Source organism: Egretta garzetta, unplaced genomic scaffold (assembly GCF_000687185.1).
Source record: "Egretta garzetta isolate BGI_Z169 unplaced genomic scaffold, ASM68718v1 scaffold43, whole genome shotgun sequence".
NCBI lineage: Eukaryota > Metazoa > Chordata > Aves > Pelecaniformes > Ardeidae > Egretta > Egretta garzetta.
The window spans coordinates 1,851,806-1,876,808 of record NW_009259047.1 but is presented as its reverse complement, the minus strand read 5'-3'; the positions used below and the strand labels follow the sequence as shown (position 1 = coordinate 1,876,808).

General features: G+C 40.0%; 1 protein-coding gene across 1 annotated transcript in view; it reads left to right on the top strand.

Moving 5' to 3' along the window:
* Positions 1 to 22,646, top strand: part of PRKACB (protein kinase cAMP-activated catalytic subunit beta) — a 40,520-nt gene extending 17,874 nt beyond the window's left edge. Inside the window, exons 3-10 of the mRNA XM_009635092.2 lie at positions 238 to 366; positions 3,756 to 3,854; positions 5,015 to 5,097; positions 5,637 to 5,763; positions 8,050 to 8,145; positions 9,648 to 9,770; positions 14,631 to 14,795; positions 19,638 to 22,646. Coding sequence (XP_009633387.1) covers positions 238 to 366; positions 3,756 to 3,854; positions 5,015 to 5,097; positions 5,637 to 5,763; positions 8,050 to 8,145; positions 9,648 to 9,770; positions 14,631 to 14,795; positions 19,638 to 19,763 — 948 coding nt within the window. The 3' untranslated portion in view covers positions 19,764 to 22,646. The remainder of the gene's footprint in view (positions 1 to 237; positions 367 to 3,755; positions 3,855 to 5,014; positions 5,098 to 5,636; positions 5,764 to 8,049; positions 8,146 to 9,647; positions 9,771 to 14,630; positions 14,796 to 19,637) is intronic.
* The last annotated feature ends 2,357 nt before the right edge of the window (positions 22,647 to 25,003 follow it).

Below are 25,003 nucleotides of genomic sequence, written 5' to 3'. Positions count from 1 at the left end.
TACAGAAACGTTGATACAATTCAGTTAAGTCTCTTTCTGTTTTAATGAGTGCAATGTAAAATCTCTTATTAAAATTTGACAGGCATGAAATTATAACAACAGTATAGTTGGCTATAGTTGTTTTCAACAAACGTAATTTTACTCAGTTTTCTTCCAGAAATTAATTCAGTTCATACAGTTAAAATTGTCTTTGGGTATTAAATTGTAAATAATGTCATTATGTCCTTGTACGTGTAGAATACTGCTGGCCTAGATGATTTTGAGAGGCAAAAAACCCTTGGAACAGGATCATTTGGGAGAGTTATGATGGTGAAACATAAATCCACAGAACAGTATTATGCTATGAAGATACTGGACAAACAGAAGGTTGGTGTAATTTCTAGTGGGTTTTGTACTACAAAAGTTTGATGTAGACAAAGATCTGGTAAGCGTGGCTAAATTTTGTTGCACTTACATGCTTTTGCTTGTCACACTTGAATACTGGTGATACTTTAAACAGTTGACTTTCATTTTTAGCCGGCAGATTCAGTTGTTGGGATTGTGTAGAACTCTTGCAATAACACTAATGGCAGGCTAAAGAGGCTCTAAGTAGTGTCCAAGGCATTCATAAAATGTTATCAGTTAAATTCTTTGCTTAGCTTTTGTAAAGTGGCCTTATATATTCTTTGTCAAAAGCAAAATATAGTGCTATAGTTTAAATAAGTAGATAAATAAACAAACTTTTCCGGGGCAGCTCAAAACTCTGGAAGACCCTTTGGATCAGAAATTCTCATAATTTTCATGTGTGAACAACAATTTAACAAATTGTTTGCACAAATAATTTCTTTTCCATTCTTGATCCCATGAGGTATTACTTTTTGTATGCGTTGTTGTGTAATAATCTGGTTGCATCTACAGTAACTGCACAGGCAGAGGAGGAGTCTCAGAACCGCTGTCGCACAACAGGCATTTTCTGTGTTGAAAACTTTCAGAGCTGTAGTCTGAACGAAAGTCAGCGTTGCCTCAATGTGGGCTCTTGCACTTAAGCGTTATTACATTCCCAAGTAATTTTATGTAATGGAACTATGGCAGTGACATAGTCAAACCATTTTCCCTGAGTTGCAGTTCCAGGGTTCTTTACATGTGATTTGGAGTCCTGGACCTTGAATAATGTGTCTTTTAATTAAAGACTGCTTTATAATGGTCAGGCACCTTTTAGGGTCAATTCTGGTATTATTTTTTTACTTGGAAAAGCTCAATTTTTTGCAACTTTAGTATTCTCCTATAACAACAGTTTTTAACTTTAGTTTTTTAAAAAAAATCCAATTAAATTAAAAAGACATTCCAACATAGTACAACTGAAAGACAGCCCAGACCATTTCCACCTGCCGCGTGGAAATTTACCTCCTCATGACCTCGGTATGGCTGGTGGCATCCTGCGGGGAGCGCTGCTGTAGCACGAGGGGTGATGAGCATCCCACTGCTGCACCAAGAGCCCATGGTCAAATTTCAACTTTTCAACTGTCTCTTTTCTTTGAACCCTTTTTCATGAACGGCTGAGTCCTTGTCACTGCATCAGTTTAGGAAATTACATCTTACTTCAGAAAGTTGCCATAAAGATAGTCTGAGGATTTAAAAAAAAAAAAAGTAGTTAATTAAACTCACTGCTACTTCTCAGTCTAAAATAAATTGGAAAGCTATAGCTTTAAAATTATCTGGTAAAAGCAAAAATTCACTTTTTCAACGATTGCAGTGGACTTACAGTAAAAGATTCACAGGATTAAAGATGTTTGCATCCAGGTGTCAGTCTTCTAGTAGAAAATTAGATGATTTTGTCTATAATCAGAAGTGTTCCTTTATGAAATACCTGCTTTATCAACTCAACTTAGCATATATAATTATATAGTTATATATTCTGTTAGAAATATATTAGTAACTTCTATTAATTGATCAAAAAATAGGAGGTGGTTTAGGGAGAACACATTTCTACACTTAAAATATTATAGGAAACATATAGATGTTTGAAATTAGGCAATGTGCAGGCTGTCTATAATTTTTTATTTACATTTTACTTGAAACAAGAGAAGGCATATTGTGTGTCCCGTTGTTATCCAGTCTTATGCTTGGTTTATCAGGATGCAAAAAAAAAAAAAAAATGTAATAGATGTTGAGGTAGCCAGTAGTTTTGTGTGTAGGGTTGTTAGTCCTTTATTTGTCTGCCTTGATTTAGGAAGGCCGTAACATAACACTGCTTGGCTAGTTTCATTAAATAATTGGTTTTGGAAGGAAAATACTGTTAATAAAAGCTCAGACACAAACAAACTGTTGGAGAGTCTGCTGTTACCAGATATCATTTCATCTACAGGAAGCTGTCATTGGACATGCCCTGAGCTTGAGCTTAAAAGTGAGCAGAGCCGTCTTATCTGGGGCTCCAGTTTGATATTATGAAGCGTTAACCAGCAGCTTCAGCCTGCGGTATTGCTGCCATCACCCTCCAGTATCTAACCAGCAGAAGATGCACGAAGGGTGGTAAAGTCTTGTCTGGCATTGCAGCTTGAACGCGTCACAATATCAAACTAAAACCTTAGCTTGCTTCCTTTGATGGCCAAGAAACTTCCAGCACCGCAGCTTTTTAGGGATGAAGGGGACATTTCCCACAAATGAGCTGATTTGAGCAAAATTTTTATTTGGTCCCTAAAGATCTGTGATTCAAGAGAGATTTAATATTTTTAACTTGCTATTTCTTTTGTATGACATTTACTTCAAAACAGCAGAGTTTTTTTATAGGTACTACCTTTTGCATCTAGAAGATAAATTTAAACACAGTTTCACTCAGGGTTGGAATATCTTGCTTATCTGTTATTAATAGTAATTAGATTTGATTTCTGAACATGTAAAAACAGACTTGTTTTGATCACTCTTGTACATTTTCTCCTTGTTTCCTATGAAAAAAAGAAAAGTGGCTTTACTTGGAAATCATGCCATTCTCAAAATGAGATATAGATAATTTGTGCAATAGGGATTAAGTAAAATAGAAGTCAATTACGCAATGTTGGGTTTTAACACAAGGAAACAAATTGTTAATTACTGAGAAAGAGTAATGATCGGAAATCTGTCGCTTGCTGCCTTGTTAGCAGCTGAACATTATAATGCATTCCAAGAAGGTAGCATTTCATTTTTTTTTAATACTTTTGCTGAACAGTTTGCTAAGCAGAAAAGCAAAACCCATTGAAAGGTCTGGCAGAAGGAACTACTGTTGGTAAGAATGGTAATTTTGAATTTGTATTCTCCTTGGTCTTCTCCTCACTAATGTGTGAGCGATATAAAATAAGTCGGTTTACTCCTGTTCACCCATAACAAAATTCATAATTAAATGTGTCTGACACAATTTCCTGCCTTTCTTAGCAAATGGTCCAAAGATCAAATGGATTTTATTGAACTGTCATCTTCACGCAGAAGCATCTCCATTACAAACACAAGCAATCCTTAAGAAAATGTAGAGATGTTTTCCTTACTGATTTCTATACTCAGCTCGTAGTAAGAAACACTATTTCTAGTGTTATCTGCAAACTAAATTGCATGAGTATTACTCTTTAAAATGTCATTAGACTTTTCAATCCTTTCTCAGTTCTGTTATTGTACTAGTAATCCATCAGGTTTTTCATTATCTGTAAAGTTACAAGCTTGCTTTCAACTAATTGTTTTACACTGAAAAAATTATCAACAGCTATAAAATGTCATACTTAAAACCAAAGATTGGTTTTTTTCTCTCCTAGGTTGTCAAACTGAAGCAAATAGAACACACACTGAATGAGAAGAGAATATTACAAGCAGTGAACTTTCCCTTCCTTGTAAAACTGGAGTATTCTTTTAAGGTAATCGGGTTTTTTGAAAGTAGTTGTTTGGGTTTCAGGGAAGCACGTGCTCAAACTTTAGATATTAAAACATTTAGCACTGGAGGGCACACTTGCACAGACCCCAGTTCACCCAGTGATGATTGAAAGGTTATCTCCAAATAAATAAATGAAAAATAAATTAAATGAAACCCTTAGAGATTTCCCTTGTTTTGGAGGGAAGCTGGCTTTTGTACAGCAGGGAGCTTTTAGGCATCATTCTGCCTTTGAGAGATGTATTTCTGTATCGATATATGGAATGGTAAATTCATAATTGTTCTGCAGATTTTTGCTTGAAACTCGTACCTGAGGCAGGTCTTAATGATGATCTTAACCATGAAGGAAAGAACTTTGGGGTTAGCTTCTAATTTCGTGACAATATGTGCTAGTCAGTCTGTAAAGAAATTGAGTATTTTCCTAATTTATACAGTGATATATGTCCTCCATATATTTCATTTCTATAGATTTCATTTAAAATGACTCTTAGAATCATAGAATCGTTTAGGTTGGAAAAGAGCTTTAAGATCATCAAGTCCAACCATTACCCTAACCCTGCCATCCCACCGCTAAACCCTGTCCCTAAGCACCACAGCTACACTGCCTTTAAATCCCTCCAGGGATGGGGACTCGACCACTTCCCTGGGCAGCCCGTTCCAATGCTTGACAACTCTTTTGGTGAAGAAATTTTTCCTAATGTGCAACCTAAACCTGCCCTGGCACAACTTCAGACCATAATCATGTTCTACCTTAATCTTTACAGTTTTGAGGTTTGGGGCTGGGGCTGTGGGAGACAAGAATACCTCAGGCTGTCAATTCTGAACTTCTAAGAGTGCAAAGTCTTGTCTTGCAGTGGGCATCTCATCCTCTCTTTCTTCAGGTCACTTACACACCTTTCTGTGTCAGGAACTCACTAATTACCTTTATTCAAATTTATTTTAAAATAGCTTTCTTGAGATACACGATGCTCCTTTTGTCACGTGCGTCTGCACTTTTTTGAGAATTTCTACCTGTGTTGCTTTACATTTGTTAAGGTCATTGGATGGCTGCCATTTTTAATTTTCATTCTTTAATCAAATATGTAGGAATTACAGAGACTATAGCATGTCTAATATGTGTTTGTGTGTGTTTACTTGCTTCCTTAGGACAATTCTAATTTATACATGGTAATGGAGTATGTTCCTGGTGGTGAGATGTTTTCACATCTAAGAAGAATCGGAAGGTTCAGGTAAGAGTATTAATGACATTACTCCTTTAAAAAGGCTTATGCTGATAATTTGGGGAAGAGGGTTTTCTAAAATTTGTTAGTAGAAGAAAAAAGTCTGAAGGGGCAAGTGCATTTAATTTACCCCTCTTTCAGTGGGCTTAAACTAGTCAGGCAATGAAAAAAACTGTAATTATTTCTTATTTTTCAGTTAGTTAATGCAGGCATTTGTGATCTATGCATGATGGACTCTTGGAATTCCTATGCATATTGTCACTGAAATTGATGATAGTTTCTAAAAGTAAACTTTAAAGTCTGAGCTCTGCATGGGGGGATATGTTCATCTTGATTTGCATGTGTGTTTTAGCTGCAAGAAGTAATTTAAACTTAGGGATTGAGTGTATCAATTCCAAAATGTTCATTGTTTGCTTTTTTCCCCCCTTGTTACACAGTAAAAGAACCAGTTAAAAGATACTTAATTTATCTATTCCTGGCGGTTACATGGTTGTTTCAATATCTTAGCATAGCATTGGGGTGCTTACTATTCTTTTAATTCTTCACAGTGAACCACATGCACGGTTTTATGCAGCTCAGATAGTGCTAACATTTGAGTACCTCCATTCATTAGACCTCATCTACAGAGATCTAAAGCCTGAAAATCTTTTAATTGATCAGCAAGGATACATCCAGGTATGATATTCTTCATATATTTAGGGAGTGGAGTCTTGTCTTACAGTGTAGGGTTAGGTAATTCTAGCAAATGTGTTTAGAATAAATGGTCTGAAGCTGTTCGGCATGTTAGCGTGTGTTCAGGGAGTGTTAAAATGCCCTACTGCTTAGTAATGGTTAAAAACGTTGGGTTGTACCTCCTCTGACTAAAATTAAGTATGCGCCATGGAGCTGTCTGCAGTTGAGCGAGTTGTCAAGGTTTCCCTTGGGGTCTGTGGTGAGGAGTAAGTGATTACATGGCTCTGTTCATCTGACCTATTTTATATGTCTGCCCTAGAACAAGATGAAAGGTGCCCTAAAATGTCTGGTTCTCTGTGTTGTCTGTACAAGTAGTTTAGGATAACCAGCTTAGATGTCAACACCGACTCTGTAGTACTTTTTTTCAGTCAGATGAATCCCACCCTCGGAGAGTCCCAACCTTCTCAGCACATCAGGAGTAAGAGCTGAGTTGAGAATCAGATCAGGACTGCAGCGCTGCAAATGATGACTTTGCTTTTAAAACAGCCTCTCACGGCACCTCCTCGTCTTCCTTTTAGCTCTTACATTTTTGATCTAAATGGCAAACGAGGTGGTGGTACACAGCGACAAGCGCTCTGCAACGCTTTGCAATCCTTAAACTACAGAAGCTTTTCTTTCCTCCTTGTGTCACCTTTTGCCATAGCAGAATCTAACAGGAAAATCCATAACACAAATGTTTGAGAGCAGTGGAAAGTATTCATAATCTTATGTTGTTTATAACTAAAATAATTGTGCATGGAGAATAAAATAACACTGTAGGGAGAAGAGAAATACAAGTTCTATTCATGTGGTTGGGGAGCACCATTAATGTAAAGCTGTGAACGGCTTACTCCAGAATTGGCGAGACTCTATGCGCAAGAGTATGCTTTTGTGATGGTGGGCAAACTGGAAATGATAATGGCTCCAGCAGTCGCTCCTCCCGTGTGAGGTTGGTTCGCTTCTGAACAGAGAGGGGGGATTGTGTTTGTGTGTTGATGCTGCAGCTCCAACTAAATTTCGAACTAAAATTTAAAAAACATTTTTCTTTTTGAATGTTAAAGCTGTTACCGTTTCTCCCGTGTCTGTGGTGTATTCTTATGTAGGCTGATGTTCATTCATAAGCACAGACAGGATTCTTTCCTGACTGAAAGAGGTCTGTCTAGGCAGCGTGTCACCCTCTCCCTTCAGTTCCAGCTGTGGCTCCTGTTGTTTCTACCAAAAATTAAGCAAAAGCTGTGTTAAAGCAAAAGCTGGAGTTTGGCTTGTTTAATTGTGACACTGGTGTATCGGAAGCATCAGCACAGGTTACTGTATAAATAGCAATGGTTATCATTGTGGTACAGTATGTTTTCTCAGGGAATGGGTTGAAAAGGATAACAAGGAGGAGGAAACAAAAGACATGGATCCCCAAACAAGCATAGACTCGATAGCTTGAAACTGATCCCAGAATTTCACATGTAACTCCCTGGCTTCCGTGTGTATTCCACAATACGGTCCAGGAAAAATCACAGAGAGGATGCTGTTGCATACAGAGTTCTGAAAACTTACTGCAAAAAACATGACAACTGGAATAAAGAACTTATAATGGCCAAGAAGTTGCCATTTGTGAATACAGTTACTGCTGCATTCCCCCCAGTCCTCAAATAAACAAGCTTGACTCTGGTGATGCTTTCAAAGATACTCAGAATCAGGAGTTACTGGAAGACCTCTTTTATGTTGTCTTATTCCCATGCTAATTTTGCATATAACCTTTATACACTTATGCAATAAAATTCTAAATTTACAAGACTGGTGGATAACTTGACCCTTTTCGTGATTCATTTATTTGTTAACTAAAGGAGAAGATAAATATCTTGTTCATATTCATGTTCTTTAAACTTTCGGCAGTGTAAACAGTCCGATGTGAAAAGTATAAGAAAAATGATTAATGTAATTGCAGCACATGTGGAAGATTAGTAAAGCCATAGTTCCCACTGTTTTTTTTAAAAAAATTACAAATAGAAGCTTGTGTCAGGGGAAAATACATATTTTGCGTTATTAACTTTACCACAAGAAACCTTATGTCTGTCTGAATTAGAAATGTTAGAAGAACTGGCTACTAAAGGTACATCTAACTTTATGATGCTATGCGATTTGAGAAAAACATTTTTCCTCCATATAAAGTAGCTTTCCAAAATATTTCAAAAGCACTTAATTTTACATTTATTTGTAGAAATGCACTTACAGTCAATTTATTTCTTCTGATGACAGGTCACGGACTTTGGCTTTGCAAAAAGAGTAAAAGGAAGAACTTGGACGTTATGTGGGACTCCAGAATACCTGGCACCTGAAATAATTCTCAGCAAGGTACTTCGTCTTGCTATTCAGCCATGCATTTGATGGAGTTAAAGCTTATCACCCAATTATTAGACGCTGAGGGATAAGCAATTGCTGATGCTTCCAAAAATTAAATCTTGACTCATCAAATCTTTCTGCATTACACAAAATGCAATCGTTGCATTGTAATATTTTTTTCATATACTAAAACTTACTTCAAAGTAGGGATTTTCACATAACTGTACAGAACTTTCTACATATGCTTGCCATGTAACTTGTGAGGGGGGAAAAGGGATTTACAGAATCTGTAATCAGGTTATTTACCTAGCATCCTTATCGGCACATTAGATCTGAGTGATTACACTCTGAAGCATTAACAGAGTAGGACAGGAGCTCCAGAGGTCACAAGAACCGCGTATTGGATGAATCGGTAGTCACTCAATAACTAGTTGCAGAGTGGTTCAGGTTTAAGGCACTTTCCATGAAATGAAACATGACAAACCACTGGTTTTACACATAAAGTACATGAGCTCACCGTTGATCAGTTTGTGTCCAGTACCTGCACTAAGTGTTTGAACATAGCAGAAATATTATTTATCCTGTAGCTGTTCAACTGTAGCCCTTAATGTTCTGCAAAGGAAAAATATCCTTGTAGTTTATGGAACTGCTTATGATATATAAACAATCATACTGCATAATGTTAAATTATGCATTTAATATGTGGTTTAATTAAATACCCTTTGCAGGTCTTTAAAAGTAAACTGAAAATACTTTTATTTGGGGAGAAAACGTTCGTTATTTGCAGCTTTTTTGCCCCTGTGCAGCTAAAGCAGCAGAAGAAATTGCAATGTGTCTACTACAAATTCTCCATTGGAGATTTTTCAGGAAAGGCTTGAGTCTTAGCCCTGAGCTTCATAAAACATCTCAGAGAACACATATAAAGTTGATGGGGTTGGTGGCGTTTTCTGTCTTTTTTAATATGAAATAGGATTTACTAATGATTTTGTATTCAGGCTATAAAGATCAGATCATAAATGACTATAACAGCTCATTAACTAAACTTCTAAGCTCTTGTTTACTAAATAAGAAAATGTTCTGAAATGCAGATAATCAAGAAAAAAGATGATGGTATACAATATAGAAGTGTTGTTATATGTAATGAATTTTCCCTAAGCTTTGAAAGAACTCTCAATCATTCTGTAACAAGATATTTTGATTTTAACTAACTAACTAAATAGTGCCCATTTCTGTCACTTAGGCAGGCTTGTCACATCAGTGTAAAGACATCGCTGAAACTCAGCACAGGAATGGGCGCAAAATATTTCATCACTGATTCACTCTCATCGCTGTTGTAGGTTTTAAGTATATTGCTGTTGGAATCTCTGAGCTTCAGTTTGGTTTGAACTAGGTTGTAAGTTCTGTATTAAACAAGGAATAATGAATTTGCTTTCTTTCTATTCCAGAGATACATATTGAAAATTTTAAACTATGTTGGAAATGTACTAACAGCGGTATTTCTCATTTTAATCCAGGGTTACAACAAGGCGGTGGACTGGTGGGCATTAGGAGTGTTAATCTATGAAATGGCAGCTGGATATCCCCCATTCTTTGCAGATCAGCCCATTCAAATTTATGAGAAGATTGTGTCTGGCAAGGTGAGTGATGACTGTGTGTATTTTTGCAAAGGTAGTTCTTTGTCATTGCAGAACCTGTTATTTTGTGTGGAGCAGATGCAGAATTTACTGGCTACTAGACAGTGAGCAGTTTGGAAAGAATATGGGAAAAGTTTGTAATGTGTACTTCTGTTATGGTTCAACACCAGCCAGCAACTAAGCCTCTCCCAGCCGCTTGCTCACTCCACCCCGGTGGGATGGGGGAGAGAATCGGAAGGGTAAAAGTGAGAAAACTTGTGGGGTGGCATAAAGGCAGATTACTAGGTAAAAGTCGCACGTGCAAGCAAAGCCAAACAAGGAATTCATTCACTGCTCAGCAGTAACGAAACCTGTGTTATCAACCCTATTTCCAGCACCAATCCAAAACACAGCCCCATCCTAGCTACTTTGTAGAAAATTAACTTTACCTCAGCCAAAACCAGCACATTCTCCACCCCTTATTCCATACCATTCATGTCATGCTCAGGTCCCATGTTACTTGATAGATCCTCATTAACCACCACCCTGCTTCCCATCCTTTGATACAATACACAGATATCATTCCCTTAGTCTGTGGACCACCCCTGTGAAATGTCTGTAAAATGTCCACTGCGTTCACTTAGTCCATGACTTTGGGCTCCATCTGTTACGGTGGTCACCCAGGACAGGAGAGGTGCTGTGCTGTGTGGAGTTACTGGGTGCCAAAGCCAGCTCAGGTGGGGTCACTGCTGCATTTGCACTGCTTCTTGTAAGGCTTCTCCTCTGTTGGTTCAGGTCGTTCCTGCTATAATAGTTCCCATAACATGCAACTCATATCTCGGGTTACAACAGTTTAAAGGTCTTTCTATTATGGTCTCCACCCCCAACCCCTTTGGACCAGACCATTGGGTTTAACTTTGCAATGAACTCCTCCCCTTGCCCCTGCTCCAGCTTGGACTTATCCAGAGGCTGCAGTCCCTTCAGCAGTAACCCTGCTCCACCATGGCCTTACCCATGGCTGCAGTCCCTCCAGGGCTGTACCTGCTCTGTCATGGGCTTATCCATGGCAACACACTTTGAGGTGCTCCAGCATGACCACATGCACAGCCACAGATGTTTCAGGATGTACCTTCTCCAGCGTGGGTTTGTCCTTGGCCATGATGCCTTCAGGGGTGTATCTGCTGCAGCACAGGCTTAGCCATGGCCATAGACGCTTAGAGATGTACCTGCTCTGGTGTGGACTTATCCACAGCCACAGATGCTTTTGGGGTCTCCCGATCCCACGGTCACAGTCCCTTCGACTCGAATCCATACTGGAGTTCCAGCCTGTCCGGTTACAGCAGCACAGAAGCAGCAGCGATGCCCTGGCCATCTGCCAGCCCAGGCGTGTGGCCATGGCTGTTATCGAAGTGTTCCCAGGCGCAGCAGAGTGAGATGATCAGCGGTACAGCATACAGCAAGCAGCAAAACCAAAAAGCAGCCACTAACGAGCTCTAATTTACAGTAAGGCAAGCAAGCCCCATGGCAAGCACAGGATCCTGCCAATTAATAGCTAAACAGCAATAACAGCTATAAACTCGATCTAGCACATTCCTATCAAACCTGTCATTATCATGAACCCTTCGAGCCCCATGTTGGGTGCTAGAAAGGACTGTCGTGGTTTAACCCCAGCTGGCAACTGAGCCCAACCCAGCCACTCACGCACTCCTAACCCTGCTCCACCATGGCCTTACCCATGGCTGCAGTCCCTCCAGGGCTGTACCTGCTCTGTCATGGGCTTATCCATGGCAACACACTTTGAGGTGCTCCAGCATGACCACATGCACAGCCACAGATGTTTCAGGATGTACCTTCTCCAGCGTGGGTTTGTCCTTGGCCATGATGCCTTCAGGGGTGTATCTGCTGCAGCACAGGCTTAGCCATGGCCATAGACGCTTAGAGATGTACCTGCTCTGGTGTGGACTTATCCACAGCCACAGATGCTTTTGGGGTCTCCCGATCCCACGGTCACAGTCCCTTCGACTCGAATCCATACTGGAGTTCCAGCCTGTCCAGTACAGCAGCACAGAAGCAGCAGCGATGCCCTGGCCATCTGCCAGCCCAGGCGTGTGGCCATGGCTGTTATCGAAGTGTTCCCAGGCGCAGCAGAGTGAGGTGATCAGCGGTACAGCATACAGCAAGCAGCAAAACCAAAAAGCAGCCACTAACGAGCTCTAATTTACAGTAAGGCAAGCAAGCCCCATGGCAAGCACAGGATCCTGCCAATTAATAGCTAAACAGCAATAACAGCTATAAACTCGATCTAGCACATTCCAGTCAAACCCGTTGTTATCACGAAGCCTTCGGGCCCCACGTTGGGTGCCAAAAAGGACTGTCGTGGTTTAACCCCAGCTGGCAACTGAGCCCCACAGAGCCACTCGTTCGCTCCCCCCTGATGGGATGGGGGAGAGAACTGAAAGGGTAAAAGTCACAAAACTCGTGGGGTGAGATAAAGGCAGTTTAATAGGGAAAGCAGAAGCCACGCACACAAGCAAAGCCAAACAAAGGATTCGCTCCCTGCTTCCCACCGGCAGGCAGGTGCTCAGCCATCCCCAGGAAAGCAGGGCTCCATCAGGCGTAACGGTGACTTGGGAAGACAAACGCCATTGCTCCCAACATCCCTTCTTCCATCTTCTCCCCCAGCTTTATACGCTGAGCATGTCATACGGTGTGGGATACCCCTGGGGTCAGTTGGGGTCAGCTGTCCTGGCCGTGCCCCCTCCCAGCTCCTTGTGCCCCCCCAGCCCCTTGCTGGCGGGGTGGGGTGAGAGGCAGAAAGGGCCTTGGCTCTGTGTCAGCAGGAACAAAACCATCCCTGCGTTATCAACCCTGTTTCCAGCACAGATCCAGAACACAGCCCCATCCTAGCTGCTATGAAGAAAATTAACTCTACTCCAGCCAAAACCAGCACAACTTCTTAAGGACAGACATTGTTACAGTAATACTAAAAATCAACATTGTAAAAATCTCTTCCCTCCCTTCAAATTTAAAATGCAAGTTATTAAATTTATAGGTATCGTATTACAACCTTTTATGCTCGGATAAAAATTATTCAACGACTATTAACAACTATGTAGCTCTATGCTTAATTTGCCTACGTATTTCCTTTCTAGAAATATTTTTGCAGCTTTTGAGAAGCTCTAAAGAGTTTCCGTATTTCATAGTAGGTTTCCTTACTCCTACAGTCCTGTAGTTCAAGACATGTCTCATGTTCTCTTCAGCTTTCATTGTTATATAAAATTTTTAAAAAGTGTTTCAAACTTTTCCATTTTTCATGAGTATTTCTTAGGGTGCCAGATAGCACAAAAATGTGACTGTTCTGTTGTTTCTTCTGCCAGCCAGTGTTGTCTCTTCGTGTTTCTTTGTGCTCACTGGATTTGTTATGGTGGTTCCCTTCCTTGCCCCTACATAAACGCATGCTGTGCTGCACCTCATGCACTTCTGTAATTCTCAGCAAGGGATGTGCCTCAGCAGGCCCCAGGGTACGCCGCCGTCGCATCGATTCCTATCTAGGACCTTACTTAAATCAAGGAGGTGGTTGCTTTTTGAAAGGCCATCTCCATGAATATGTGGGAATTCCTTTACAAAGATATATTTTTAAAGGAATATTTATCTTCTAAGCTAAAAAAAATTGGGCATTTTTTTTCATTTGTATCTAATTTGTTTGACATTTGTACTCTTGATCATCTACCTTTTATACTGAGTCCGTGGATGGATGGTTGCAGAAACTGCACTGGACTTGAACTCTGGAAACTCTGACGTTCAGTTCTCAGCTAGCAATATGTTTCCTTTATAACCTTAAGTCTTTCATTTAATCTACCTCATGCACTTAGTTCTCTACTTAAAAAATGGAGTTAATATTTCCTTACTTTTCAGCTGGCTAGGTATTACATTGATTAAAGCCCATGAATTTGTTCCTGTACATGTACTACGGTAGAGCCATAGTGACAGGTAAACTGAAGCAGTGTCCTTGATTATCAGACCTCTTGATTTCACAACATGTTTTTATGCTAAATAATTCCATGTTCTGCTTTTATGTCCTAACTGATCAGCTGATGATAGGGAGTGGCAAACACTGACTATGGGCACGATGAACACAACTTTCTGCCTGTTCTTTTCCCCTTCCTTCTCTCTTCCATCTCAAATGGTGTCAGTAGATCTTCTGCTAGTAAAACCCTATGTGATTATATCCCATAAATCACCTTCAAATATTTCTTAGTCATCTTTGAATGGATGGTATTGGCAAGTCACTCGTGTGCTATCTTCAAATACTCCTGTTATTTATGTAAGACTTTTGATGTTGGTGTATTCAGTTATCAGAAATTGATTACAGTACAGCATAAAGTTCCAGATTGAATTTTCATACATGATTGCTGAATGTTCAGTTATTTCAGAGCATATCTATATATTTATATGCTGTATATGTGCTATACTCCTCTGTGTGTGTGTATATATAATAAAAAAATTTGTTCCTAGAAAATAGTTGAGAATGCCTTGAGATGATGATGTGTTCCTGAGACACCAAGTTAAAGTTGGCTTTTTAATCATTATTACATTAAATTAATATTTTTTGTCAACTCAATCAGATCTAGAATCTTCCAGTTCAAAAAATGGTAGATGTACAGGCTTGTGCTACTGATAAAGTTTCTGTTCTGTTTCTGTGAAACAGAAATACGTGTGCAATGATAATCATCTCTCTTTGCATGCATTCCCACTTGATTTGGTTTTAGAGGAAGAATAGAAAACGGCCCCAGTGTTGCCTTTTGTGTGAAAGTTGTTTTACTTCGGGGGAGGGAAGAATCAAATTTGTATATTGTTTTTAATGTTGTGGATCTATATTTTTAGGTAAGGTTCCCGTCACACTTCAGTTCAGACCTAAAGGATCTTCTAAGAAATTTACTCCAGGTAGATTTGACCAAACGATACGGAAATCTCAAGAATGGTGTAAATGACATAAAGAATCACAAGTGGTTTGCAACTACAGATTGGATTGCCATTTATCAGAGAAAGGTAAGACCCTTTTTGATCAAAACTATTACAGGCCTTTAAGGGGTTGAAGTAAAATTTCTAATTGCTTATTTTTGCTTTACTACATCTGCCACTTTTAATTAAACTAAGAAAAGGTGTAAGTAGTTTAATCTTTAACACTCCAAAGAGTTTATATGGATTGAATTATGTTTGTTTCTTGTTGGTATTTTATCCCGGACCTCTGTGTTCTCCTAACACGTGTTGTGCTTTAGTCTATTTCTGGAATATCTCAGAATGAGCCATCTCCTGCCTCTCTCGCTTTTTATTTAACCCCTGCTATAGTGGCATCTATAAATACTCCTCCACAGCAGAGAGGAATCTGCTTTCCTTTCCAGCTAGTTCTTTGCAGTCAGACTGTGCTTCAGTGCGGAGGAGCTCTAGCCAAAGCTGGAGCTTTTATTTTTCTGCTGGAGAGGTACGCTCCCTCCTTCTTCACAGAATCCCAGAATGGCAGGGGTTGGAAGGGACCTCTGGAGATCATCCAGTCCAACCCCCCTGCTCAAGCAGGCTCACCCAGAGCATGTTACACAGGACATCGTCCAGGAGGGGTTTGAATATCTCCAGAGAAGGAGACTCCACAACCCCCCTGGGCAGCCTGTTCCAGTGCTCTGTCACCCTCAAAGTCAAAAAGATTCTTCCTCATGTTCAACTGAAACCTCTTCTGCTTCAGTTTGTGCCCATTTCCCCTTGTCCTGTCGCTGGGCACCACTGAGAAGAGTCTGGCTCCATCCTCATGACATCCACCCTTAAGATATTTTTAAGCATTTATAAGATACTTGCTTTATCTGTGACTGGGACAGGATCAGACGTAGAGAGGGTCTGCTCAGTCGTCAGTGTCTGCGGAGGAGTTCTTGCTGTCTGACACTACGCTTGGATTGACTGCAGTTCCGTAAGCTGCAGTAATGGAGAGAGCCCTGCTGAATGCTGTTCCCTGGCATTTTTTTAGAATGGTTTGCTAGCCCTGCCTGACCAACATAACTTGCAATGAGGTTTTTAGAGAGTTCATGCCCAGTTTGCGCTCTGAACTTTAGGCTTGTGTAAGAATGAAGGCAACGGAGAGAACTGAGAATATTTTCAGAGCACGAGCAGCCATTAACACAGCGGTTTGAGAGGAGCACATTAGCAGCTGCCAGGATGAATAAAGCAGAACTAGGAGAGGAAACTGGGGAAAGGGATGAGGATGATGATAGTTCAGTCTGGCTCTGCCTTCTAGTAGCTGCAAAGCTCCCTCTCCCCTTCAAGGCAAAGTCAAAGTTAAATATCTGTAGATTAGTGAGTTACTAAAAACAGATTCCTGAGAAATTATTTGTTCTCTTAAGTGCAACCTCTGAATTCTTGGGTTTTCAATAGACAACAATAAAAGACTAAAATAACTTCACTGGTGTTGTCCCAGAAGACTCAGGTGGAGAAGTAATTTTGTCTCTAGATATTGGTAAAAAGGTTAGAGTCAAGGAATTGGTTTACATTGCTGAAATGCTAACAGTCTTGATTATAGAGGCATGAACTTGCTGCTGTAACAGCAGTATTTTAAAGGCCAAACCTAAATACTAACAATAGTTTCTAAAAAGAAACTGGTTGTTTGGCTACACAAACTGACAGCACGGTTGTTGTACTATTCACTAATGTATTAATTACTAGAAGACAGGGTGCAATTAGCACATCTTGTATTCTTTCTATTAAGTGTAGATGTTTTAAGAAAAGATTCCCCGTTGCAGAATTGTAATTATCTGTTCTTTGCTTTCTTAATGCCTGTTTACAGGGCAGTTTTATATGCACTAAGTTTCGTTCCCCACTATGCCGTCTGGGGACACCCAGGCCCCATACCGTTAAATCAGATGTTTTAATAGCATGCTAAATATTCTTAGCATTGCTAGTGCGCTGCTGTCGAGAATTGCTTTCACAGAAACAAGAAATGTTTTAAAACGTGAACCAGTAGTACAGTCAGAATAGCTAGTACTAGTTGTAAAGGACTGTGAAAACTGGTGCTGAGTAAGTTTGAAGCTTCTACGTATAAGGAATAAATACTGTAATACTAAGGGGCTGAAACAACAGCATGGATGGTAACATCATTTAAGGGGTCATAGAAATACAGCAATAAACTTTGGGTTTATACCAGCTTTTCACAGTGGCTGTTACCACCCTGTGTATTTTCCTGAATAAACGTAGTCTTCCTTGGCAGCTAATGTAATGTGAATAATTTGTTATGCTACAGTCATAAGTTGAACCAGTCAATTACTTAATATTTCAGAGAAGATCAAGTCTTTTTTTCTTTGTATGTTTGTGTAGCTTTTTATTAAAATGCTGCCTGAAAATATGGTTGTACTTAGGGCCAAGCGGGTATTTCTGCTATAAACCAGTGTTATCTCCTGCAATCTCTCTTTAGCCATTTCCTTAGTGAAGATGATAGGAAAAAGTCTGAGGCATCTCATTTGAATGTGTTCTAAAATTCCAGCAGTAAATAAGGTATTTCTTGTGCTCTGAGCTTTGTTGTAGGGGAGTAATTGAAAATCAATCTGAGAACACACAGAGAGAATTCAGGTAATGGTAAACGTGTGGGTTTGTAGGCTAGGTGTGTACACAGACTGTATTCTCTCAGGATAAATCACCTAAACACGTGTATTGGTTTAGGAACAAAAGGATACACGTGTCAATTGTAGCACAGTCTATAAATGCAGAAAGTTAAGTGTTATTTCTTGGGGGTGTACAGTGTTATCGCCCAAAGTCAATTGGTATTACAGAATCCCAGAATGGCAAGGGTTGGAAGGGACCTCGGGAGATCATCCAGTCCAACCCCCCTGCTCAAGCAGGCTCACCCAGAGCAGGGTGCACAGGACTTCATCCAGACGGGCTTTGAATATCTCCAGAGAAGGAGACTCCACAACCCCCCCGGGCAGCCTGTTCCAGTGCTCTGTTACCCTCAAAGTCAAGAAGTTCTTCCTCATGTTCAACTTAAACTTCTTCTGCTTCAGTTTGTGCCCCTTGGCAACAAGGGCACACTGCTGGCTCATGGTCAGCTTGTCGTCCACCAGCACTCCCAGGTCCCTCTCGGCAGAGCTGCTCTCCAGCAGGTCAGCCCCCAGCCTGTACTGGTGCATGGGGTTCAACCTCCCCAGCTGCAGCACTCGACACTTGCCCTTGTTGAACTTCATCAGATTCCTCTCCAACATACATAATTAGTCTGTGCTGTACCTATTAGTTTGCTGATTTACACACACACACGGCACCGAGCAGTCCCATGGCTGCATGGTGCGATCTGAGCCCCTGCCTCAGCTAGAGCCGTGCTGGCCCTGCTTATCTGCCTCCCACCACGCTGTCCCAGCACACGTGTTCCTTGGGACATCCCAGAGAGAGAGTCTTCTCTGATTACTTCGCATTTCCAAGTTTAAATTTGCATCACCTCAATTTTGCTTACCATAAAGGTGGATAAATCAGGTGCCTGTGAAATAAAAAAGAGGAATGCGGTGCTGATAATCACGCCTCCAACTCCAGGTTGTCCTAGACCTGTTTCAGTAGAGTCTCTCTTCTTCTCCCTGGTCTTCCATTCTCTCTGGTCCCTTCCTTACTGTCCATTCTTCATCACTGCCTCCCATCAACTTATTCCTTCTTTCAGCATGCAGTTGATTCTAAAATCTAGGTTATTTAAAAAGTAATTAAGCTTAACTATGAGGTGTGATAGACTAGAAGGATTAAGATTTGAATTCATATTAGCTAAGTGAAGGTGGAATTTAGTAGTCTCTTCCCTAACGTAGCATTTCAGTGTCTGCAAGTTGGGAACAACTCCTTTATTTTTTTTTCCTTTGGGTTTTTTTTTTCCTCCTGACTGCGTAGAGACAGCATAAGCCATTAGCCATTAAAAATGCAGGTACGTCCCTGTGCAGACCCATATCTTCATTTAAGGTCATCTCTAGTTTAGCTTCCAAGATGGGTAGAGGCTGAAGTGCACTAATTAGGACAGAAAGATTGAGACGCTTAAGCTGTAGCCAGACCAAAGGATTTACTTTTTAAGGTCAGCCTCAAAAAGCTGCAGGTTCCCTCAACTTTAAGATGCAGCAGTTAAGACGGTCCTGGAAAACAACTGGTTCCAGTACCTGAGTGTGAATGGTTTGCTATCATACAGCTGGCATGAGGTGTGCTGACATTCAAGGTTAATCGAGTACGTATGTGGATTTGAGAGGATATGCAGGCAACCTTTTCCAGAAGGGGTTTTCCATCATGAATTGGAGCTGCACTGGCTTTCTGTACAGTCTTGTAGTGACCCCTTCAAGTCATTGTTTGTCTCTCAGTTGTGGCCTGGTTCCGAGAAGGCTTTCACTTCTCAGTTACGTCCTAGGAGGAACTTCACAGGAGATGCAGAACAAACTGGTTTAAACTTATATTAGGTTTGGTTTTATTTGGAAAGAGAGGGTTGTTGGTAAGTAAGAGGAGAGAGGTTCCAAACAGCCCTGAGGTTTTTGGGTAGTGTTGATGGCAATCAGTCTACTTCTCCGCTTCCACCGCGTTACGCACAGCCCTCGCCATGCTGGGAGCCGCACCACGCAGCTGATGAGCTGAGAGCAGGGCCTCTTCTACAAGAAGAAAACTAAACTTTGTTTTGAAGTGGAAGTACTTTTTTTATTGATGTTTGTCTGTGAGATGTTAGTCTTTTTCAACTTGCGTTCATGCATCTCGGCCTGCAGCTTTGCGCTGGTTCACTGTAATATCTGGTTTCTTGGCAGGATTTGAGGAGTAACGGGAATATTGTTGTGCTTGTTACCGCAGTCTAAATTTAAAGATATTAGGCCAATAACATTTCATGTGTTGTTCCCCCCCCCCCCCCCAATACAGGTAGAAGCTCCGTTCATACCAAAGTGCAGAGGCCCTGGAGATACCAGCAACTTTGATGACTATGAAGAAGAAGATATTCGTGCGTCTCTAACAGAAAAATGTGCAAAAGAATTTGCTGATTTTTAGTAGGAGTAAGAGGACAAGATGACATCAGGGCTCACATTGGGATCTTTGCACTCTGTTAACAGATGAGGTGGAGCTGAGACCATCATATGTCAAAACAGTTACCTAGTTACTTCATTCCACAAAGCTGACTGAGGTCTTTATTGCCATCTTCCATGTGTGCAGTTTGCACCAACCCTTCTAACTAGGCACAATTAAGCAAGCACTGTTTGTGCAGTAACACAGAATAATAGACCACTTTCCTACTTAACTTTGGTTTCTGTCGTTCTTTGTTTCTGTGTATTGTTCATTTTCCCCCTTTAAAATGAAGTAGTTTTTTACCCACGAATGCTCCATTTTATTTTGAATAATGTATTATTTGTGTGAGTGAAATGGAAGGTGTTGCGGCTAGTGTGATTTAGACTGAAGTGAAAGATAAATGTTGCTTCTAGTCTGTGCCAGCCAATAATTCTTGTCTGTCTTGTGTCTGATGCTACAATTTATAATAATTTTTTTAGTAGCTCAGACTAAACCTAGCCAACATTTTTAGCGTTTTTGAAGGTAGTATTTATCGCCATATAAATGTCTGCTAAATTAACTTAAAAACATTTCTTCCTGGAGACTGACCAAAAATCAGTAGAATCAATTGGATGGCTTAAGTAGGGGACAGTAGCTAGACCCCGTGCCTTGGTTTTCTACATCCCTGCAGTTTTCGTCACTGCCTCCTTCCTTTGTATTTCCCACCTAGGCAGTAGGTAAATTGCCATAACCAGACTGTACCATGGAAAGCTTACAGTCTCGTGAGAGGGAGTAATTCCACCTGGTCTGGATTTTGGACCATGTTTAACCAAGTCAGCGTACCAGCATTTCAGTTGGCAGGTATGAAATGGCTTTTTTAAGAACATGAACCCTAAACTCTTAAAGGAAGCTTTGGTCAGTATTGTAGAGAATATGATTCATTTTGATTCTTTTTTTTTTTTTTTTTTTTTTTTTTTTAAAAAGCCAATGTTTGGGCTCCCAAAGTATTCCTTGTTTTCAGCCTTTTTTTGCTTAAAAAGGGCATCCATTAAAATGAAAACCACCACACCACAAAAAGCAAAATGCGCTCTGCCATTAGCTGTGAAAAACAAGTGATTTAGCAAATGCAAAATAATGTTCTAGATGCATCGCTGGATGAACACGGTTATTTTTTGTTAGCTGTTACGAATAAGAGGTTATTGCCAAGTTTTTATTCTGGTATACTATATTAGTAAACTGAGGATGGAGTACTGCTACAATCATTTTCTTTTTAATTACAGCACTTCATTCACGAAGAGAAGAGACAAAGTTTTAAAACTGCAACAGCTGGGTTTATTTTAGTTGCGTTGTGTCTTCATTTCTAACCTACTTTCTTTCAATCAAACAGAATGTATGGTCACACAGATATAAGTATTTGGGCTTAATTATGTTTTGTATACTCTCACCAACTGACTTAAAAGATATTGCTACCATGTGCTAGCTTTGGGCACTTTTACACATTTATTTCAATGTTAATAATCAGTGGCTCAGCACTTTTTTGGGGGTTGCTTTTAAACTTATAGTAGTTTTATTCGTACACTTGATTCTGGCTGTCTCAGTGACCTGTCTTAAAACAGCACATCTAAACAGTTTAAACTAGACTCATATTTTATGATAAATTTACATGCATACAAGGATGAATTGTTTTTAAAAAAAAAAAAACAACAAACGAATGAGCTATATTGATACATAGCCATTGTATTTGTTTGTCAGTGCAAATAAACCACTGGCAGTCCTTCCTTTTAATCTATATGACACTCCTTTAAGAAAAGCCTTTGTAGACATTTTACAGAAGAGTATGAAACGTACCATCCAACATTCTGTGTGTTTTAGGTTGTTGAGCATTTTTGCACAACGTCATTAGGAGGCTGACACTGAATGCAGTCTTTGTCCACCCATATTTACATATGTGCAAGAAAAGTATAAGATACTTTGCTGTAGCAAATTTTATGTAACAAAGATATATCGTCACATTAATAAATTTAAAGAAATCCTTTGTATGAAAATGTTAAAATCTTTTGTATTTCATTTAGACCAAGGACATGCTGCTGTATGCTAGCTGTATGCGATAAATTCTACAGTAACTTTGTTGTCGTTTATGAACTTTAAAAGATTTTAATAAATGTTGGAGATCACAATTTGATTCTGTTATGATTTTAATTTTTAATCATTACCTTTATAACTCTAGTAAGGTTCAGAGATTTTTCTGTTTTGTAAAATACTGTAATCATTCATCGTGCGTGTACAGTAAGACAAAAGTCTAGGAAATTGGTTCTGACATGTCTGTCTGATACCCAGATTAAATTCTACGTGGGCATAAGTGGAAAAGTCATCTTAATGCCATGATATTACGCTATTTTTTAATTTTATGAAAATCCTGTTAGAAAGTAAAATACTTTTCCAATATGGCATAATAGACTTCAGTATGGAAATGAGATTCTATTTTGGAAAAGGAGGGGAAGTGTGCAATTTCCAAGGCATTAGTGAGTACATTTGACAATGTGAGTATTATACAACCCTCTCATTTAAACACGGTCATAAAGTATAACTACAGAATATTATGTTACCTGTATTTAATTTGAAAAATCCTTTTCACAATATGGAAAAATTGTATATCTATGACAGTAGAAGCTTGTTAATTTTACACATTTGAGGAATTAAGTGTTGAACTATATGGTATATTTTAATTGTACTCTAGTTGTATGTAACTTTCATTTCCAACATAAAGGATTGTATCTCATTAAGTAAATTGCTTTTTTATTATCTTGTCAGTTGCATTAAAACCCTTATTTTTAAATCCTTTAAAGTATTTTACTAATTTTTGCAAATAATTAGATGTTTTTAAGTGCTGCAATAGTGTGCAATATAGTAAACATTTATATACAGAAGTGCAAATTAAATTATGTACAACACTTGTGCTGCTTCTTTGTGAATCAGAATGTTGTCTGATGAGAGTCGTTGCATCTCCCCACACACTGCGAGCAGGGTTAGAAAGCAGGAGGAGAAGGTTAGGGAACGCGCGGCACCTTTTAGCTGGGACCCATTGAGCTTTACACTAGCTAGGGTGTTTGGAGAAGATGGTGTGGAGAACGTGAGAGGCACTAAGGGGAGTCAGCGAGCTGGACTTCTTAGACAGTCAAAGGTGAGCAAGGCGGTCATTAGCTGCAAGATTCTCTGTTTTCGTATTTTCACGTTCAGGCCCGATGCTTTTTGTTCAAGATAATCCACCTGGGTTTCAACTGTCTGCAGATCCCGCTGTACAAACTCTGTGCCATGTCTCATTGTGCTGTGAAACAACTGACAGAAGTAAAGACTGTTCATGGTCGTGGCATTGTCTTGTCTTGAGGCTTTTTCCGCAAGTGTGGTTCGGAGGGGCTCCGGTACCTGCTCTCCGTAACGCAGCTCCTGCGCTTCCCGAGCGGAGCTTCAGCCCCCCTGCTTCTGCTGCTGCACGCCTGCTGACGGGGGTTGTGGTGCTCTTGCTTTGGTCGTACAAATGCTATGTGACATTTTAAAGACCTTTGTGCTTTTTCTAGAGCTGAGCTAAGAAACTGCAAAAAAGATTGTCATCTGCTTTTACTAGAGCTCCCGTGCAAGCACAGCTTGTCGAGCAGCAGGTTTGAAGGTGTCATTCAAATCTGTTATTCTTCTAACTCAAAGGAGGACTTATCCCAGAACAGAATTTGAGAACCTTTCCCTAAGAAACTGGTAAAAAGATAATTCCATTCTCCAGCTGGGGTGTGTGTAGCTGATCTGGATGTGTTTGAAAAAAAAAAAAACAACACAAAACCAAAAAAAACTTTACCCAGTTGTATGACCACTATAGCTTTGCAAGTGTGGGTCTTGCACGTATTTTAGAAATGTTTTTAATTGACAGCTTGAGGAGTCAACTGATCTGAGGCCTCTGAGAGAAGGGGTAAAATGTGAGCGTCTGATGTCAGGCTGGGCAGTGATGGCTTCCAGTAAAAGGGTTAGAGCTCCACAAGGATGTTTAAATGTCTTGCAAATAGTAAATACTTGTCATCTGACATAGGAATTATGTAAGGTGTTGGGCGTTTTAGAAGGATAAGATGGGTATCTCAGGGCAAGATAGGATCTCAAGATAGCTTCTCTTCCTAATTTGATGATGAATTTAAAAGTTTTAATTCAATCTGAGGTCTGTTCACATTTTGACCTTTCGTTGTTGCTTTTTTTTTTTTCCCCCCCCTGTATACTACAAAAAGGGATGCCTACCTGAAGGAAACTTGTGTATGTTGAAAATATAGTTTATTCTTATAATTCACTACTACAAAAAGTTCCTACCTCTGTGGGATAACAGCAGCTTGAGGTTTCTGTGAAGTCTCTGGGATGAGTTCCCAAGAGTCTATTGCAAAGCCAGTAAAATTTCCTTTACAATCCTTACAGTCTGGTTGTCCTGTTCCCTCCCTTGGAGGGTCAAATGCAAATGTTTTTTGCAAAAATGTGTTTCTAAAAATTGTGTTTAGGTGGCTCTTTGCTTTAAATTTTAAAAGCAATGCATTTGTGGTGTTCATTTGCATTAGCTCATAGTCAGTGAAGCATGTAAGAAAGACCCAGCAACAAACTTGCACGTTCCTTATTAGTGCTCAGCTTACAAGATTTAGATTTTGATAGATTGCACAGTAGCAATCCAGTATCTAATTGCAAATCCTGCTTTTTGTGTTGAGAAGCAGCCTGTCTTGAGGATGAGGCACCCTTGCTAAGGACAAGATAGAGAAAGCGGTTTGCCCGGCGTGCAGGCGTGGCTGCAGCACAGAAGCTCTTTAGGATGCAAAGGTGGTTCTGGTTGGAAGGAGTTTGAGGATGGAGGTCAGCGATCTGTTCCCGTACTTAGGCAGCCACAGTAACAGAAGTTTTCCTTTGCTGGGAAGTAGAGGTCAGAGACTTCTTTGCCTTTGCTTCTGAGGTGCTGTGGAAAGGACACGGCTGTAGGGTTACTGACTTGAATGGAGCGAGGTCTCGGCAGCCTGGCATGCTGTGCAATACCTTCTGAGTGTCCAGGAAGAAATACTGGAGATTAGTGCAATAAAGAGAAAACTGGAGTGCTGGAAAGGCTTGATTAACTTTCTGAAATTCTTCCCCCATCAAGATAATTTCATTACATACAAAAATCCAACACCTCATTTACGTTTAGTGGCATATCAAAGCTTTGGTCTACACAGCAATATCACAAGAACTGTCTTCTACTG